The sequence below is a fragment of the Pelodiscus sinensis genome, chromosome 1, assembly GCF_052426305.1.
Source record: "Pelodiscus sinensis isolate ZL-2025 chromosome 1, ASM5242630v1, whole genome shotgun sequence".
Lineage (NCBI taxonomy): Eukaryota > Metazoa > Chordata > Testudines > Trionychidae > Pelodiscus > Pelodiscus sinensis.
This window is the reverse complement of record NC_143052.1, coordinates 132711510-132729736: the sequence shown is the minus strand read 5'-3', so window position 1 is coordinate 132729736 and position 18227 is coordinate 132711510. Positions and strand designations below refer to the sequence as shown.

General features: G+C 42.6%; 1 protein-coding gene across 5 annotated transcripts in view; it reads right to left on the bottom strand.

Moving 5' to 3' along the window:
• FAR2 (fatty acyl-CoA reductase 2) overlaps positions 1–18227 on the bottom strand; it is a 239459-nt gene that overhangs the window by 6981 nt on the left and 214251 nt on the right. For all 5 annotated transcript variants that reach the window (XM_075901421.2, XM_075901403.2, XM_075901429.2 and 2 more), the window contains exons 8-11: positions 17375–17442; positions 7760–7931; positions 5483–5612; positions 1595–1722 (exon numbers count right to left, since the gene is read on the bottom strand). In XM_075901421.2, coding sequence (XP_075757536.1) covers positions 1595–1722; positions 5483–5612; positions 7760–7931; positions 17375–17442 — 498 coding nt within the window. The remainder of the gene's footprint in view (positions 1–1594; positions 1723–5482; positions 5613–7759; positions 7932–17374; positions 17443–18227) is intronic.

Here is an 18227-nt window from a genome sequence, read left to right as displayed (position 1 = left end):
CTCCTTCGCGACCTTGCATTGAAATTATAATGTAACGAATGCAGTGATGTGATAGATTCAGCTACACCAGCATGCCCCACGTTTCTTGGATTCCATAAATTCTGACTTCAGATCAGAACTGAGTCTGAATTAACCCTGACAGTTGATTTCCTAGGGATGGACAAAGATGTTCTATTATCCATGTTTTAATCATATGTGACAGCAACTTTTAAAAATGTTGAAAATGAGGTTTTGGTAACTGGCTTATGGGATGTTTGCAGGGATTGACAAAGTGACTCTTTAGTGGGTTTATTCCTTCCTCTTTGACACATCTCAGTCTGGTATTGTCAGGCAACTGTTCATCCTCCCCAGGGGTCCATTTTCAGGGTCTAGCAGCAATCTGTTTTTTCTCGGCCCTGGATCATTGCAAATGTAAGGAGATTGTAAAATGATTTAGGCTAAGATGTCATTATTATGATTATCATATTAATCTCCATGCCTGCTTTTTGTCAAACAAAGATTATACAGTTCTCTACATTCCTTACTTTCCCAGAGTCTGATCAAGATGAAGATCAGCATAAAGCAAAGTAGATGTGATCTAGCCTGGTCAAGATAGCTTAGTCTTTTTTGTGTGTGCACTTTGTTTTGATATTTTGGCTTATACTGGTAGTGATGGAGTTTGTACTACCCATTTGTCTTACATGTTCCTGATTTATTATAGAAGCACTTAGATGTGAGGATTATCAATCTTTAAAAATGACACAACAAATTAATGATTCATTTATGACATCCCAGCAATGGCAACAGCCCGTTTTATACTTGTAGCTTCACAACAGCCAGCATTTTCCCGAGTGCAAAGTGCTGTTCCTTGAAGGACATAGCATTGGTCCTCCAGCATAAGCACCTCTGGCCCCCTTTTTGTGGTTTTTGGCACTTCTGGGTATTTGGTCTGGAGGAGATGAGACGGGCTTACACTTTTCTTAACTGAAAAAGGGATCCCGAGATCTTTCATTCACAATGTGTTAGAACTTCATAGCTTCTAATCCCAAAATACCAAATCCAGTTTAGAAAACTCTATTTGATCTAGGAATGTGAGTCAGGGAATAAAGGTAAAATCGCCTCAATCTCCAGAACAAGCGCATTTCTACATTCTGGTTTGAAGTTTTATGCAACCTTTGGACATTGTCATAAATCTTTAGGCATTTGTTAAAATTAAGAACTGCCCCTTGCTTTTGTTTTTCTTGTCCTGAATGAACTGAACTGTAATGCCTCTCTGCCACTTTAGGGTGGGTAACTCAGTGGTGAGGAGGGTAGGCTACTAGCCTCCTAATAGAATGTGCTGCTGCTGGACCATGGGACCTGTCCACCCCCCTCCCCCCCCCATAAGATTGGCAAGGAAATATTAGGCCAGATTCTTAGTTGATGTAAGTAGGGAGCTATGCCTTTCTTATCTTGAAGGAGCTCATTCACAACTTGGCACGGGTTTGATTCACCTGGCCTTGTCCCAGGAACCATATCTTTCAATTAAATATGAAACCCTTGTCTTAAACACCCTTATACACAGCTATCCAAGGCAGCCAGGGGCCATTGCCACATTTGACCATACGTGGCTTACTTTCGTAAGTGCTGCTTTGCTGCAGGAATCCCAGACATGTCCTCATTCAGCAGATACTTCTTCGCACCTATGCAATAATTTTCAATGTATTCTGACCAATGCAGCTGGCGCACATCAAAGTTGAATAACTGGAATTAAAGAAAAGGGAAGTTTATTAAAGACCACAGTCCAATTTTCAGTAAAAGAGCAAAGCTGTGATCCTGAACTGAGCTCCACTTGGAACAAAGCCTGTGCCTAAAGATTTCCAAACCACGAGTTTCAACTGAAGGAATGAGCAACTCTACTCCAGCTCTATCCTACTACTCTTCACTAGAGTTCCCTAAGCTCTGCTTTCAACTCACAGCTTAGGGAACTCTGGCCTTTAGAACCTGGAGATTTCCAGCCAATGGTGCTACATATAGTTATCTATGTTTTTAGTGTGACTAAAGAAAATACTATCGTCCTGTAACAGATGCTGCATATTGAGAATACTTCAAAAGGTCCTGTTCTCGTATCATACTGGGGTTATATTTGTAATGAAAATACAGACATACTGAATACTCAGGGTCACTCAGTGTCAATAGTACAGCTGGGCAGAGCTACATTCTCTTTCAGCATTTGTTGCTCCAGAAATCCAAGACATTGTTCAATCAGACAAATTGATGTCAAACAACTGAATTGCTAATGACATATAGTTTCATACTTTGAGATTTTAAATGCAACAAGTATCAGCAATGCTCTCAGGGGATTGTAGACCTAAGCGATTGTATGTCTATGGAACAGGTTAATCAATAAAGTATAAAGAGAAAGTGCTTTGATTAGCAGAGAGAACTGCTAATTGTGAAGCAGGGCTTTATGCATGAATAAGAAGAGAGCTGATGTGGCTCCACGGAAGTATTTTCAAGGAAGATATGCAGACGCAAACTCTTTCACTCGCAAGGCCATCCAGCCCTTCCAGCTTGAGGCATAAGCAGTGGCATCAGCCTGGCTCCGAGCTAGACGAGAACTCCGCATATAGCCATAGAAAACAGGAAGATGACATAGTTATACCTGGAATTAGCTACCTTCCTGGATCCATGGTATAGGAGTTCCATGTCTTGTGAGGCATTGTACCACATCTCCCATACTGGGGATCCATATGAGAATTTCACAAAGAACTAGACTAATTCTATTTGATCATGGAGTCCCATCTCTCTGCACATATATGATATGTATGCTGAAACTCAGCCTAGATTCTTCAGACCTGTTGCTTATCTAATCATTACTGCCCCACTCCTATGCAAAAGTACTTAAACCAATAGAGAGTATGTTAGGTTTTGACGTCCTGCAGTTACTGCTCTAGGGCTGTTCAAATCCAGGACATGTTCATACTGTATGTTCTCTCTGGCTAAGACACTGTACTATTTTCTCAAGTATTGTACTGGAAGCCCTGTCCAACTCCTGCTGAGCTCGATGGAAAAAAGTCTGTAACTGGAGGGTCTTCAAGTATTCCAAATATACAGTATTCCTGTTTGTAGTCCAAATATTTGTGCGCATGGGTGCCATGTGCAAGCTCTGAAAGATTTCTGAAGTATTGCCTGTGGAACTGTACATTTGTCATGCTGTGTCTCAGGTGAGGTTATATTAGGTTGTGCAGGTCAACATCTCTTCAGTCACTCTTACCACTGAGTCCACAGCAGAGAGGAAGGAGGACAGGTATTGAAATACAAATAGTGATTGCACATCTGAAACCACAAATTACAGGACGAGACAATGTGTGGGGAGAAGCACAATGGATCATATGGTCCTCCTCCCCCCAAGATGCTGCTTGGCTTGTACCGAGCATGCTCACATGGACCAAGCAGACTCAGTAACATTTGATGAAGCCTTTGCCCTCACTCGGTCCCCTCCCCCACTATCAGCTGGTACAGGTAATCTCTGGAGACGCAAGTAAACTGTGTTTTTTTAAAGTGGTGGTCCCTATATGTATTCCAAGTGTGGGTGAGTACTGAGCAGTGATCAGCATGGAGAAGGGGGTGAGGATGCAATAGAGAGCATAGCCTGCAATATGGCATGGCCCATTGAAGCATCTTCCACAGTGTCTTGGGGGATGGTGTAATGGGTGGTGAAGATATGTACTGAATGCCATGTTGCTGCCCAGTAGATGTCATAGAATCATAGAACTGTACAGAAGCTCTAGAGCAGGGTTGGGGAACCTAAGGCCCAGGGGCTGGATGCAGAGCACACAAAATCTACTAGCTGCCCCTCTTCTCCTCCCCCCCCATCTCTGGTGTGTAAGGGGAATGTGGGGATAGGCTCCCTCCTCAGTTGGGGGTCATGTCAGTGAGAGTGGGTTTTTTCTTCTGTTTTGTGTAGCCCCCACTGATTTTTCTGTGGGTCAGAGGTCCCCAAAAAAGGTTCCCCACCCCTGCTATAGAGGTTATCAAGTCCAGGCCCCTGCTCTTATGGCAGGACCAAGCACCATCCTTGACACGTGTGTCTAATCTACTCTTAAAAATCTCCAATAATGGAGATTTCGCATCATCCTAGGCAATTTATTCCAGTGCCTCGCCATTCTGACAGTTAAGAAAAGTTCTCCTTAATGTCCAACCTAAACCTCCCTTGCTGCAGTTTAAATGCATTGCTTCTTATCCTGTTCTCAGAGGTTAAGGAGAACCATTTTTCACCCTCCTCCATATAACAAACTAAAACTGTTGTATCCCTTCTCAGTTTATTCTTTTCATCCAGGCATTTGAAACCCCTCCCAGCTTAGTATCATCGGCAAACTTTATAAGCGTACTCTCTGTGCCGTCATCTAAATCATTAATGAAGATACTGAACAGAACTGGTCCCAGGACTGATCCCTGTGGAACCACTGATAACTACACTCTGGAAATGGTTATCCAAGCGGTTATATACCTACCTAATAGTTACACTGTCCAAAAAAGCTATCAGATTTGTTTGGCAAAGATTTGTTGTTGACAAAATCCATGCTGTTACTTATCACCTTGTAATCTTCCAAATGTTTGCAAAGATGTCCTGCCAGGCAACATCTGCTAGGGAGGTAGAGGTGGCTACTTGTGTCTGCATCGAGTGCACCATAATTTTGCCAGGTGGCAGGATGCTGGAAAATGTGTAGCATTCCTAGATACCGATTTTGAGATTCACTGGGAGGAGAGTGCTTGGCCCTTGAGTCAGTCAGCAATAGAAATTAACAATTTTGTTAATATGCAGAAGACATACATACTGTGGAAGCGGAATACTAGCACATGGGAGATGTTGATGGACTGGATTCTCCTATCTGCAGGGGAGAAGTGTGGCTTAGGATGGAAGACACAGGTCCCCTTTGGGAGGAATGTGGGATGTAGTTGCAAGGAAGCTTTGAGTTTATGAAACATAGTGTAAGTGTGGGGGTAAAGGGTCAGCCATCATGGCTGCTAGCTTGCTGATCCACTGAGCCAAAGTGATGGCCACAAGGAGGATTACCCTTCACAGAGAGATGTGAGAGGGAGCATGCTGCTATTGGGTTAAAAGGTGGAGAGGACAAAATAAAGGTCCCAAAGAGTCATGGGTTTTAGGACTGGTGGGAAGCTATTGAAAAGACTTTTCATCAAGTGAACAGCCGCGGGTTGAGTAAACACCGAGTGCCATCTTCAGTGATTGAGCCATCTGCTTTTGCAATGCAGAAAAGGAAACATCCTTCTAAACAAAAAGGCTCATACAAGACTAATTAACAAACCTGTGGAGGGGGATGGGGATAAATTATTTCTCTTTCTTTCTAAGAAGTATTTTCAATGCTGACCATCCCTGGAAGATGCTACGTGAAGGCTCACTCATAAATCAAGTATGATGGGCTGGAAGACTGGAGGTGAACACAGCTATGGCTGGAAATACAAGCAATTAAGCATTAGTGGCAATAGGTATACTTACTCTCCTGTCCTCTGGACTGAGCTGGGCCATTAGCATGTTCATATTATCAGAAGACCACTCCCAGGACTGACAGGTAAAATATTCCAGCAGCATCATAGACTTGTGCAGCCGATTGAAGATCTTCATCATCCTGAAACAGTGCAGAAGTGTCTGAACCATGCAGAGCTACAGCAGCTCATATAAGGAAACAAGGAGAGTTAGCTCTGATCCGATTAACATTTCAGTCAGGGCTCACCTACTCTATAGAATAGGTTGCCCCGTGGAGTTTCATGCCATAGTTGCTTTTTGCTAGCTATCATGCATCTGAGCTTTGGGATTCAGACGTCCAGCAGCATCATATGCTCTTCAGCAGGCTGAGAACTTGCTTAGTAAGTATTTAACAATCCCAACTGAGGCCCTGATTCTGCAGCCGGCTTCTCAAAGACAGGCCCTGAAAAGATCACTACTGACTTCCGAGAGACTCAGATGAGTATGAGGGTGTAACTACAGTTGCAGGATCATGGCCGAATTTACTAGCTTGAACCAAATAATGGGAACAAGCTGACTAATTCCTAGGTAGCTTTGCATATTAGAGAGAGCATTACATAACTCCAGTTTTCAGATATCAGGACAGAGGAATTCTGCAATTTTACTATGGCTCTAAGTGCAACAATTGACACATTTCCCCCAGGACTAAGATATATACATTTCCTTTGTTTTTGAGGTTGAATTTTCACTCTGCAGATGATCACTGTGATGGATCTTCTGGAATTCAATTTAGTGAATCTAGTTAAGACACCCTAAATTGATCTTAGAGGATGCCTCCGCAAGCATCCGGCACTCCTGCTCTTGCGAAGAGTAAGGGAAGCTATGGGAGCCTTCGCTCTCATCAACCTCCCATTGTGGGAACGCCACCAAGCTCAGCTTAAGATAAGCCAACTCCAGCTATGTACATACCTCACACTGAGCTTCCAAGCTAGTGTAGACCTGGCCTAAGTGCTTGCTCACTGTGAATAGGCTGCACATAACCAGTGTTTCCTCTAATTTTTTATGTCCATGTGCAGTAAATGCCATATTGGTGCACATAACAAAATTCATTCTGCACATGGACAATCTGTTGTGGGATGGGGCCGAGAGGTTTAGGATGTAGGAGGGAACTTGGCTAAGGGGTTATGGCTGTGCCTGGGTGTGTGGCATATGGGATGGGGATGGGAATAAGGGGTTTGTGTACAGGTTCCCTTGGGAGAGACTGTCTCCCTAGACATCTCTCGTAGCAGCTCTGGGCTAGGTGAAAGGTGCTGCTCTGTTGGCCATGCCAACTCCAGTGAAGTTGGGCTCGGCTGGGGGAGAGATGCCTCTCCCCAGCTATGGCAGGTCCATGCTACTTGGGACAGTGAGAGACAATTTTGAGAAGGTGTGTCTCCACCATCTGTGGCAGCTCCACGCTGGGGGATGAGGAACACCCTCAAGAGGCATGTTCAAAGTTAGAACACCACGTGGAGCCCAGAGCCAGCGGGAAGTCCTGCTGACTCTGGGCTTCACGTGGGCACTCCCTCTTTGAAATGGGCTCAGAGTCCCATGCTGGTCCCAGGCTCCATGCTGCGCTTCCTCTTTGAAATGCACAAGAGCCCCTGGAGCCTGGGTTCCATGCAGCGCTGTCGCTTTGAAATGCCATAAGGCGCCATCAAAGTGGCAGCACTATATGGAGCAGCTGAGGCCGGACTTCGTGCGGTGCTGCTGCTTTTAAGTACCCTCCTGTTTCTCCCCCACCTTGCTGCTTCTATCTGATAGAGGCAGCGGAGGGGAGGGAAGGGGGAGGAAAGGGAGTGACTAGTCACTTATCCTGTTGACTATTCGATAGGCATTTGCTTATCGTATAGCCGTCTAGTCCTTTACATCCATAATTTATGCCCAGTTTTTTATGAGTCCTAGGGGCATTCCTGAAGTTGGGGATAACTGGGACTTTAGGGGTGCGTCTAGACTGGCAAGATTTTGCGCAAGAGCACTGACGTTCTAATGTAAGAATTCAGTGCTTCTTGCACAAATATTTTGACGTTCCCACTCAGGGATAAGCCCTCTTGTGCAAGAATACTTACATATAATGGGCTGTGCAAATGGGGCTCCATTCTTTCTTTCTTGAGTAAATGGCTCAAGAGTAATACTGGAGAAAGGAAGGGGACCAAGAACTTTAAAGCGAGAAGAAATATTGAAGGGCTCATTTTCTCAGGATACATGAGCATCCTTCTCCTCTATGATATTTTTAGGTCTGAGGCTATACGGATTAGTGCAACTTCTCACCTGGGCTTTCTTCCTGTTAACCTCATGTACAAGTCATAGAGCATGGCTGGAGCCTTATGACTGACTGCTATCCAGTACTGGTTTATCAGGTAGTTTGAGGTCGTCTGAGCCCTGGGTATTCTGAAGGCCTGTTCAAGAGGGTTCCTCTTGAATGTGGATATGACATGGTATCCTGTAAGAAAACAAAATGTTTTCAATTAGGCATGCACCACTTTTAGAACAAGTGCTATGTGCATACCAATGTGCTCAAATCTATTAATACCACTGGGCAATAACTTAATAGGAAAATAGCTGGATTAAATTATTTACATTTTGTCAGGGGAGAAAGATGGCTGTTTCATGCTGATTAACTCATGAAATGAGCAAAACTTGACCATTAACTTTAAATTATGATTGCATTTCTTAAGAGAACTTTCATTTTCAAAAATCCTAGTGCACATATTGGGCTATACTGAGCAGAAACAATTAGCATAGCTGTATGTTCTATGTGCTATATATTCTGAAAATCCTCCTCATTGCTCCTGCAGGGAAAAATTGGTTTAGGGTGCAGTCATCAGCTACACCACAGATTCTTGAGGGATTTTGTTGTTTGTGCAACAACAAAGTTAATTCCATTATAGTCATAATCCATGGTGCCTGAGAAATGAGACTAAAATGGCAACTGTTGTATTTAGATCACATACTAAGGATACGTCTATACTTAAAATATTAAAATGACACCGTGACAGTGTGGCAGCTGTGCCAATGTTGTGCTTCAGTGGCGACAGCTATACCCCTGTGAATTTTCCTGAACACTCTTGGGCTATTCAAAATCTGCATTTGGTCATTTGTTCCTCCACATATATGCGAGCTAACATATAGTAGTTCCATATTTCAGACTGAAGCAATCTCCAGATCCCTGTCTGGCTTTCTTTCCCTCCCCATTAATCCCACTTTCAAGTAATTATAAAGCTGGGTGGTGGGTTAGGAAAAGAAGAATTCTGGATAATTTGATTAGGTATTAAAAAATCTTGCCAAGTACTGGAGCTTGGAATTTAGGGATATAAACCAACCAAGGTGAACGGAAGGCTAAAGTGTTGGATGTCACAATGCATCGACACTGAAGGCAATGTCCAGGCTGTATCTTTTACAGTGTCTAGCATATGGGTGCTCAGCAAATAATCATGAGGCATACCTAATACTATGTAAGAATCTGTGCATCAGGTGGGAAATCCCATGAATTTTGCTCCTTCTTCTTTAACAAGGCTCTTTAAGTCCTGAGCAGTGTTCCAGTTTCAGAGTTTATTTAGCTTCTCCTTTTCCTAATGCAAACCCACATATTTTATTTGCTGGCAGTGATATCCTGTAGCTGTGGTAGAGCTTTGATACCATCAAGCAGCAAGTGTTTAGAGCATCATCTGCTTTTATTTAAACCCAAACTTTTGCAAATCCAGTTTTCAATCATAAACAGATTTAGGGGGTATTCTTTTGGAAACCGTCATTTAGCTCTCCCCCCTCAAACTACTGTTGCTAGCCTTGATTTTCTGCACTTTAAAAATGTAACAAAAAATTGCATTTTTGGTCATATTTTTAAAATGCAGCCAATGTCATTTCAAATCACATACCATACATTGAATCTGGGCAAATCAGCAATGCCTTCCCTATGTTAGCTAATTAAGGCTTCCAGCAAAACAGCTGTATCGACAGTGCAGCACGATTCCTTCTTGATGTGGAAATCATGTTTAACAAAAGGCAGAGGAAAGACAAGAGAGAAAATAAAAAAGCAATAGGTAAACCTCATCCTTGTATTGTTCTAGTAAAAACTTGAGATGACTATGAGATGGCCTACCTGAAATTCTCAGTGAAAGGTGTTTTAGTGATTGATAGAAGATATAAAACCATGCTACATAATTGGCACAACTGGTGCTGTGGCCAATTTATGATCAAAACCATCTTATTCTATCTGGTAAAAAGATAGAATAGCTTAATTCCTACCTCTAATTTCTTTCTCTCAAAACTTCTAGTGGGGAGACCACAGCCCTTATTTCACGGAGTTGCTGCATTCACATATATAGTACATTTACTAGCCTCTATATGCCTACACATGTTGCATTGGACTTTCAGATATGCTCTGGCCTAGATTTTCAAAAGAGGTCTGCGTACTGAGCACTTTGGGGAATCTGAGCTTTATTTACATGCATAAAGGGGAGATACTTGAGCTCTTTTGAAAATGTGGCTCCAACATCTGGCCTTGAATCCTTTTGAGAATCAGACACAACAGCTCAAAATCCCAAATCAGTATAAGAGTATCATAGCTCTCAGTACAACACGGCCATTATGGACACAAATACATGTATGTCACTGTTTGTGATGGATGTAAGATTTGAGATATATAAAGACACGGGGTGTAGGAAGTATCAAAAGAGATAATTAATTTTTAGAATATTTTCTCTTACCTTGTATACCAATTCTGTTGTAAACAATGTCCAGTACCTTCAGGACCTAACCAGTCCTGGATAATGGATTTTGCTGGACCAGGGGAGCCCATTTCTGGCTCCCCCTGCCACCAGCCCCCTCCAACCGTGGTGTGGCCTGCCAGCCTCCCAGCTGGCTCCCTGCTCTCACTGGCCCCCACTATCCTCCTCGGCAGCCCTGCTGCATCCATGAACACTGGGCTCCAATTGCAACACCTGGCAGCACCACCACCTCCGAGCCCTCGTTCCTGCTGCTGTGCTGGGCTGCCCCACTATCTCTGTGCTCCCACTGCTACTGGGCTGCCCCAATACTGCGTGTGGGGCTCCCACTCCCCTGCTGGGAAGCCCCCGCTGCCGTGTATTGGGCTCCCACTGTCCTGCCAGGCTGCAGGACTCCCACACACTAGTTCTCCACTGGGCCTCTCTGGTCCTGGAATATCCATGGTCTGGCAGGACTACAGATGTTGCCAGACCAGAAAGTCCCGGTTAAGAGAGTTTCAACCTGTAATAAATGTACAAGAACTAGTTTTGCGTGGGAAAGAGGTAAATCAGGGCCTAATGTGAGCTATTCGCATTCAAGTAAATTTCAAAATGAAAAGTTGGCTCAAATCAAAATGTCAGAGTGGTTAATTTTGAAAATATCAAGTTGAAACATATAGGCTTTTTTAGGTTTTTTTTCCTCCAGTTTTTTCAACTGAAGTAATGTGTGACAAATGCATTAAAAGTTTCTGCTAAACTAAATCTGTATTTTCCAGAACTTTCTTCCCCTCCCGCAAACAAACCAACCAACATGCAGGCAAACAAAATAAAGTCCACCACACATTCTCTTTGGCCATAACATTTCATCCAGCACTAATCATAATGCATGTATACAAGAGGGCTAAATTAAAGTTGCTCAGGGAAGGCCAAGAACCCTGAGCACAAATAAAAACCCCAATACATTTACTGAAATGACACTAGGACGCCTTCCCCATGCTCTAGAAATACATTTGGAATTTCCATGGATCAAAATCAGAACACATTCTGCCAATCTCAGTTCATCAAGGAAAAAGTGGATGGATTGAAATGCATTAATATTCACACAGTGAAACTCATCTTGCAGCCAGTTTTGAATAACTGCTTTTGACTAGACGTTTCAGAACATCTAGAGTATGCTGGAGACAGCAAGATTAACCCAGTTTGATTTTATTGGCTGGACCTAAATTGCAGTAAAGCAGAACAAATCGCTTCGAGATTACTTCAGGTTAATGCTTAGCTGCCAGGCACAGATTTTGTAACAACGATAATATATAATAACAACAACAATAGAAAAGAGATACAAATATGCTTTCCAAGGCATTTTGTTATTTGGAAAAGGAATAAACTAATTTAAATAATTAGATAACCTGGCATTTAGGGCATGTCTACACATGGAAATTTAGTGAAAAAAAAAAAAAACTATTCCAGAGCTATTAATATTATTACTCATTAGCTATTATTACCCTATTTCAAAGTGCCCACTTGTGAACACTCTTATTTCAGAATAAGAATGTGCAGGCAGGGGCTTTTACTTAGATAACTATTTCAAAATGGCTATTTCAGGGGCGAATAAGTCCTTGGAATCAACCAAGGGAATACGTGAAATAGATGAGAACTAAAGAAAGATTAACTGTAGAGCAAACACATTTTAGCTTAAATTCAACCCTTAGGTTCCCCTTGGTTGGAAATGGCAAACTGGAGCCAATGGGAACCATGAGGCTCCATGGCTGTGGACCCTTTAGGTAAACAAAGTGGTGTGGGCCTGCTAGCGGCTTTCCCAAAGCGGGCCCATGGCCCACGTTGAAAAACACTGCTTTATATCAAGGGAAGATTTATACCAGAGGGAGTGCTAGATTAAAAAGATAAAAATAGCTAAACTGAAAGATAAAATAAAACACTGGATGTGACACTAAAACCTCCTAGAATCAGCCACTCAAAGGATCAGTAAAATATTCCTTGAGTAGTTCAAATTTCTTTGATTGAAAGTTGAGCAAAATTGTACTAGGTACCAAAACAGTGTCTTTCCAAAGATCGTCTGCTATGACAGATGTGCATGGGTGCAGATTTCACTGCACATTTAATAATGCACTTTTAAAATTTATGAATAATTTGTTTCCTTAGTGTAGGATGTAATGTGTAGAAAGTATGTTATAATATAGGTATTGGGATATATGAAAAGATGCCTGCTTGTCTGGCAAGGAAAGAAAACAGCCAGGTAAAAAGCTGAGCCCGCAATCTGACTGGGTAAACAGCTTGGTCAGCAGTCTAGTCTGACAAACAACTGAATTAGCAAACTAATGCTAGAGCTAGGCAGAAAAAGTGTTTATACAATATATATATATATATATAATGAACAGCTTTTGTATTTAAGGCACACCTGAATGTGGATGTGTGCCAGCATTTAATTCTATACCGTGCCCTGCTTTAGTTAAGCAGCAAATAAATGACATGCATTTTCAATTCAGAAGTCTGTCTGTGAACTTGAGTGTTCTGGACAGCACACTGGTCAGCTGTTTGGTGCCGTGGCTGGGAGTGGAGCCACAATGGTTGGTGAGTACATAGATTGGCGGGCAGGGGCGGCTCGAGGTGGGCTGCGGCAGCTGGCACCCCAGGTGGAATGTGCAATCGGCACCCCTGCCTGCATGGCCATCAATGGTGTGACGTCATCATCGGGTGCCCCGTTGAAAGCGGCACCCTAGGTGACAGCCGAGTTGGCCTATACTCACGGGCTGCCCCTGCTGGCGGGGAATTTTGAAGGACTAGAGTGGGGTCTGGTTGGTATAAAGTAAGAGTCGTGGCCTAATCTGTCCTGAGAGGAAGCATGTCATGTAATCACGGGCTTTGCTGGTTAGCTTTGTAGAAGTATGAGTTAGTGACAAGGGAGGTCCCTATGATATTTCTCCCCAGAAAACAGGGATCTGGGAGGAGAGCTAGAAGTCCCTTAAAGTAATCACCCTAGATCAGAAAGTGAAGGATAGAAGAAAGCCTGTATTATATAGGGATTAGTGAAAGGAATCAATGTGCTTTGGGAACAGTACGTACTCATGAACACTCTTATTTCAGAATAAGAATGTGCAGGCAGGGGCTTTTACTTAGATAACTATTTCAAAATGGCTATTTCTGGTGTAAACAAGTCCTTGGAATCAACCAATGGAATATGTGAAATAGATGAGCAGGAGTAGGAGGGGGTGGGAGTGCAGGGTCTGGATGAGAGGTTGGGGGCAGGAGCAGGCTGAGGATGGGGGTGGTGGTGGTCTGGATGGGAAGCAGGTTGCAGAAGCAGGCTGGGGGTGAGGTGTCTGGATAGGAGGTAGGGTGCAGGAGCAGGATGGAGGTAGGGGATCTGGGAGGGAGAGTGTAGGAGTGGGATGGGGATGTAGGGACTCAGTGGGAGGGGGATGGAAGTGCACGGGTCTGAGCATGCCTGGCTCCGTGCCTCCTGCTGTTCCCAGGCATTATCTCCCCACTGCTCTCAGTGGCCATGTTTCTGGCCAATGGAAGCAGTGGGGAAACCTCCAGGTGAACAGTTTCCTGCACTGCAGTTCCCCTGGCCAGGGTGATGGTTAGTGGTAGCACACGGAGCTGCTTCTTTCCCCTGCAAGCTGGATCCAGTCTGCAAGGCTTAGGGCTCCCCCTCCTGCTGCAGGAAGCCAGCGCTGATGCTCCAGGCTCCTGCTGCAAGGGAGTGTGAGCCTCAAGTCCTTGGCCCCACTGCAAGACAGTCATGGACCACGCGTAGTGCACAGACCCCACTTTGAGAACTGCTGTTCTACACTCCTAACACATTGTTTCTTCCTTTTGCAAAATGAGGGGCTATCTAGGATGCAATACATGGCAGGTATAGTTCCTTCCTGTCTGGCAAGGAAAGAGAACAAGCAAGGAAAGAGCTGAGTCAGCAACTTAATCAGGCAAAGAACTGAGTTAGTAAACTAATCCTCAAGTGTGGATGAGTTTGGGAACAGACTTTTGAGCAGCAGGAGCCAATAACAGGCGGGATGATTTAATGCACTCTTATGTGAAAACTGGAAGACAACTCTTAATCCTGCACCTATTGGTAATCAATTATAATTATAATCTGTGTGTTTTATTTGCTACGACAGTTGTGCATATAGCTCCGCACCATACCCTGTCATACTTTTAACTCCATCTCTTCTTATCTCTTTTCAGCCCATCTGGCTTTGTTCACATATATTGGTAAGGATAGAAGAGTATCAGAAAGTTAAACCCCCAAATTCTATTCCAGGCCAACAAACAGGCCTACTTATAAACACAGACCAAGAAGGGGGTATTCTTCTGGAGACACCCTGAGATGGAAGAAATGGACAAGAGAATAATAAAGAACTGAAAAAAGTCATGGGACGCTGTTGCACACAAATCAAGAAAAGAAGGGGCTATCTAGAATGCAATATGTGGAAGGTATATTTCCTGCTTGTTTGGCAAGGAAAGAGAGTTGAGTCAGCAACCTGATAATGTAAAGAACTGAGTTAGCAATCTAATCTTAGCATTAGGCAGAAAAAGTGTTTATACAATACAGTACACTCTCACTCCAAGCCATTTGTTTTGTATAGCCAGGGGCTCATTATTGGGGGGGGGGGGGGGGGGGGGGGAGGTGGCTGTGGTCAGGGCAGTGTGAGCTCCTCTGGCTCTGGGACGGCAGCGGGGGACAGAGGAGGAGATTTTTGTCCCAGCTGTGGGGCAGGAAGAGCACTCTGCCTTATCCATCGCCCTGGACTGGAGAAACTGGCAGCCCCTATCTACAGAGGGCAGGGCTGGAGATGGGTTTCAGGGACCATTTCGCTATAGCCCCTTTCATGAAGGGTGTTATAACAAGGGTCTATTGCATATCTATTTTTCAAAATAAAGGGCATGCTAGTTCAGCACCCCGGTAACCTTATTGCACGAAGTTTAAGGGATGGCTCAAAATAGTGTGTTATTTTGAGTTTAGGGTGCTGTGTAGACACACCCTAAGAGGTCTTTACTGAGCATGTGTAAATTGTGATTTTTCTTCCAAAGGCTTATTTTTAGCCAGTTATGGGTACGTTTTTATGGGGATGGCATAATGAACATTCATGACCCAGCGGCCACTCATCTTCCAAATACCAACCATCTACTCCAATGCATGGCATGCTAGAAGATCTCAGAGAAAAATGTTGCTTTTTTTAACATAGGCAAAACAATGTATTTTTCTCTGACTTTATTCTTGGGGATTGGTAGACCATTTTGACTGTAATTTTCCAAAACAATTTCAGCCCGAGGCAAACATTTGATACGGGAAATTTCAGTCCAAATAATTTAATGTTGGGAAAATTTTAAGCACCTGAAAACAAGATATAATAATGGGAGGCGCTCTCAGTCCTGCCTATAGAAAGAATTGTAAGATTCTATGGCCTGTGTTAGGCAGGAGGTGAGAAGATAAGATGATCTTCATGACTCTTCTGGCCTTATAAATCTGTGTATATGAAAAGTACACATTATATCTCATGGGGTGTAGGAGTCAATGTGAAACGGACAGAGGATAGACAGGGGATTAATAGATAAAGGTTCAAAAAGACCATATCGAAAGACCATTTTAAAAGCAAGTATTCTTATTTATAACAAATGGAAAGCAGACCCATTTGGAAATTCAAACTGGGGTACTTGCTTCTGAAGACAACACTTACGTGCTAAGCCTGAACTATGAATGTGGCAATAATCCCTTTTCAAACCCACTTCTTCAACAGTACTGTTTCATTAAGGGCAAAATTCTGCTCTCAAATCTACAGTGCAGCTTTAAATTGCATATTCTGCACTCAGTCCCTAAGCAAACTCTTACCAATTTCAATAGGAGCTCTGGGAAGAATATGCAATACAGATCTGCAGTGCGGATCAGAGAAATTTTGCCCTCAGTCCATTAACAAAGCTCAGCTGCTTATGCACAAGCTTGCTTTGTGCATCAAGCTGCGAGTGGATGCAGCTGAACCATCAGAACCAAGCTTCTGTTACACAGGCTGATGAATCCAAGTTCCTAGTTAGGCCAATAATCATTTTAATAGGAAAAGATTAGATACGATCCATTCATTTATCAGCATCCTCACCAATAAATTACAGAAAAGGCAACAACTGGGAGTGTTACGAAGGCGCTGATTAGCTATATGAAGACATTTAATGCAAGGCAGTGGAGAATCATGCCCACTATGATTCTGCTGTTGTATATTGTCTGATTTACAGTACTGTAGTTGAAGCTCTCTAAAAGTGTGGGTCAAATTCTGCTAATCATTTCTCTGGCAATTTTTCAGAGTAATGACCTTAGGCTTTAGCCTTACATTTCCATTGCCACTGTCTCAGCATTATGCCATATTTAAAACATTTCATTCAAAAAGAAAAAAAAAAACACCATGAAAATGGCTTCACTATTACCAATGGGCAGATTTTTAGAAGGGAAGGCAAACTCTGTTAAATTAAGTCTTATTTGCAGAGTCATCATTTCAAGTGAGTCAAAGATATTTTTATTTCAAATCTCTGCCCTTAAAATGTGGTGTAGGAACATGAAGATATAGGGATTTTATTTCCTCTTAACATACTTTTCTTATTCTGATAATTAGAGTAGCCTTTGGGAATAGATCTGAGGAAGTGAGTTGTAACTCACAAAATCTTATGCTGTAATACACTAATAAATTTATTAGTCTTTAAAGCTCCACTGGACTCCTTGTTATTCATGTCAAGGGTTCGCTAATTGGATTTAAACACAAGAAAGCAAAGAGGAAATTTGGGTATGGATATTTACAGAATCTTCCTACGGAACCTGAAGTCATAGTTCCTTTCTTCACAGTCTTAAACGTTCAACAAAGCACTTAAGCATATGCTTTGATGAATGGGGATGGGATTACTCAAACACTTAAAATTAATCATGTGCTTAAATGCTTTGATGAACAGGAATGAGTTTATTCACAGGTTTAAAATGAAATTGATGCTTAAGTGCTTTTTGAATTGGGAATTAAGGCTGGATCTGTGGAACCTCTGCACACAACACTCCTGTTCACTGTAAAGAGAGTTCCATGTGCTGAGCACTTACAGGGTCAGGCTGCTGCTACTTAGTCTGTCAGCTAAAACCAGGACCACTGATTCCAGGTCTGGTTTACACTTTGTTGCTTTAGTTAGAACTTACCTATCTCTCCCCAGCAGAAAGGGTTGATTCCACCTGTTGTACAGTTGTATACCAGCATTGATTTTGGTCTGGAAAATAGATGATGTGAAAAATGAAGTGGAAAGAAAACAGAAAAAATTATCCCATTATCTTGAGGTAGGGTGTAAAATCATGGACGAGGGAATGGGAACAAGAAACATTTTAACTAAAATATGCCAACCACATCTCACTGCACTATTTCAGTTTACGGGATAGCTTTGTAACTTCACTGACTTCTGTGGAGATAGTTAGGTATATATGAGAGCAGACTTTATTTCTATATAGCTTAATCCAAGCTAAATGGACAATAAATAATAAAACAAAATACATTCTAAAAAAAAAAAATCTTACTTTTAGATAGGGTCTTTCATTCCCAAATGCCTTTAGCCTATTTACAACATGCAGCACTAATTAAAAGAACTTACGTCTATCTGTGGTTGAACATGACAACCAAAGAGTCCAGTAGTGAATTGAGGACAAATATTAGCCAAGTACACTAGGGCCCTTATTGATTTCAGTGGGAGTAGATGTCTATCTTTCTTAGATGCTATGAATATTCCAAGAGATGCCCATCTGCATCTTTAGATGCTTGAACGCTTTTGAAATGTTTACCCTTTGGGTACATCTAGACCGCCAGGCTATTTGGGGATACCCGAGGTATCCTGAACTAGCTACCCCGCGTCCAAATAATTTTCAAAATAACAGATGCGCTATTTCAGCATCCCTGTAAACTTTGTTCCATGAAGATTCAGGGATGTCTCGAAATAGTGCTTTATTTCAAAATTTGGCGTGGTGTAGATGTGCCAAATTTCAAAATAGCCTATTTCAAAATAAA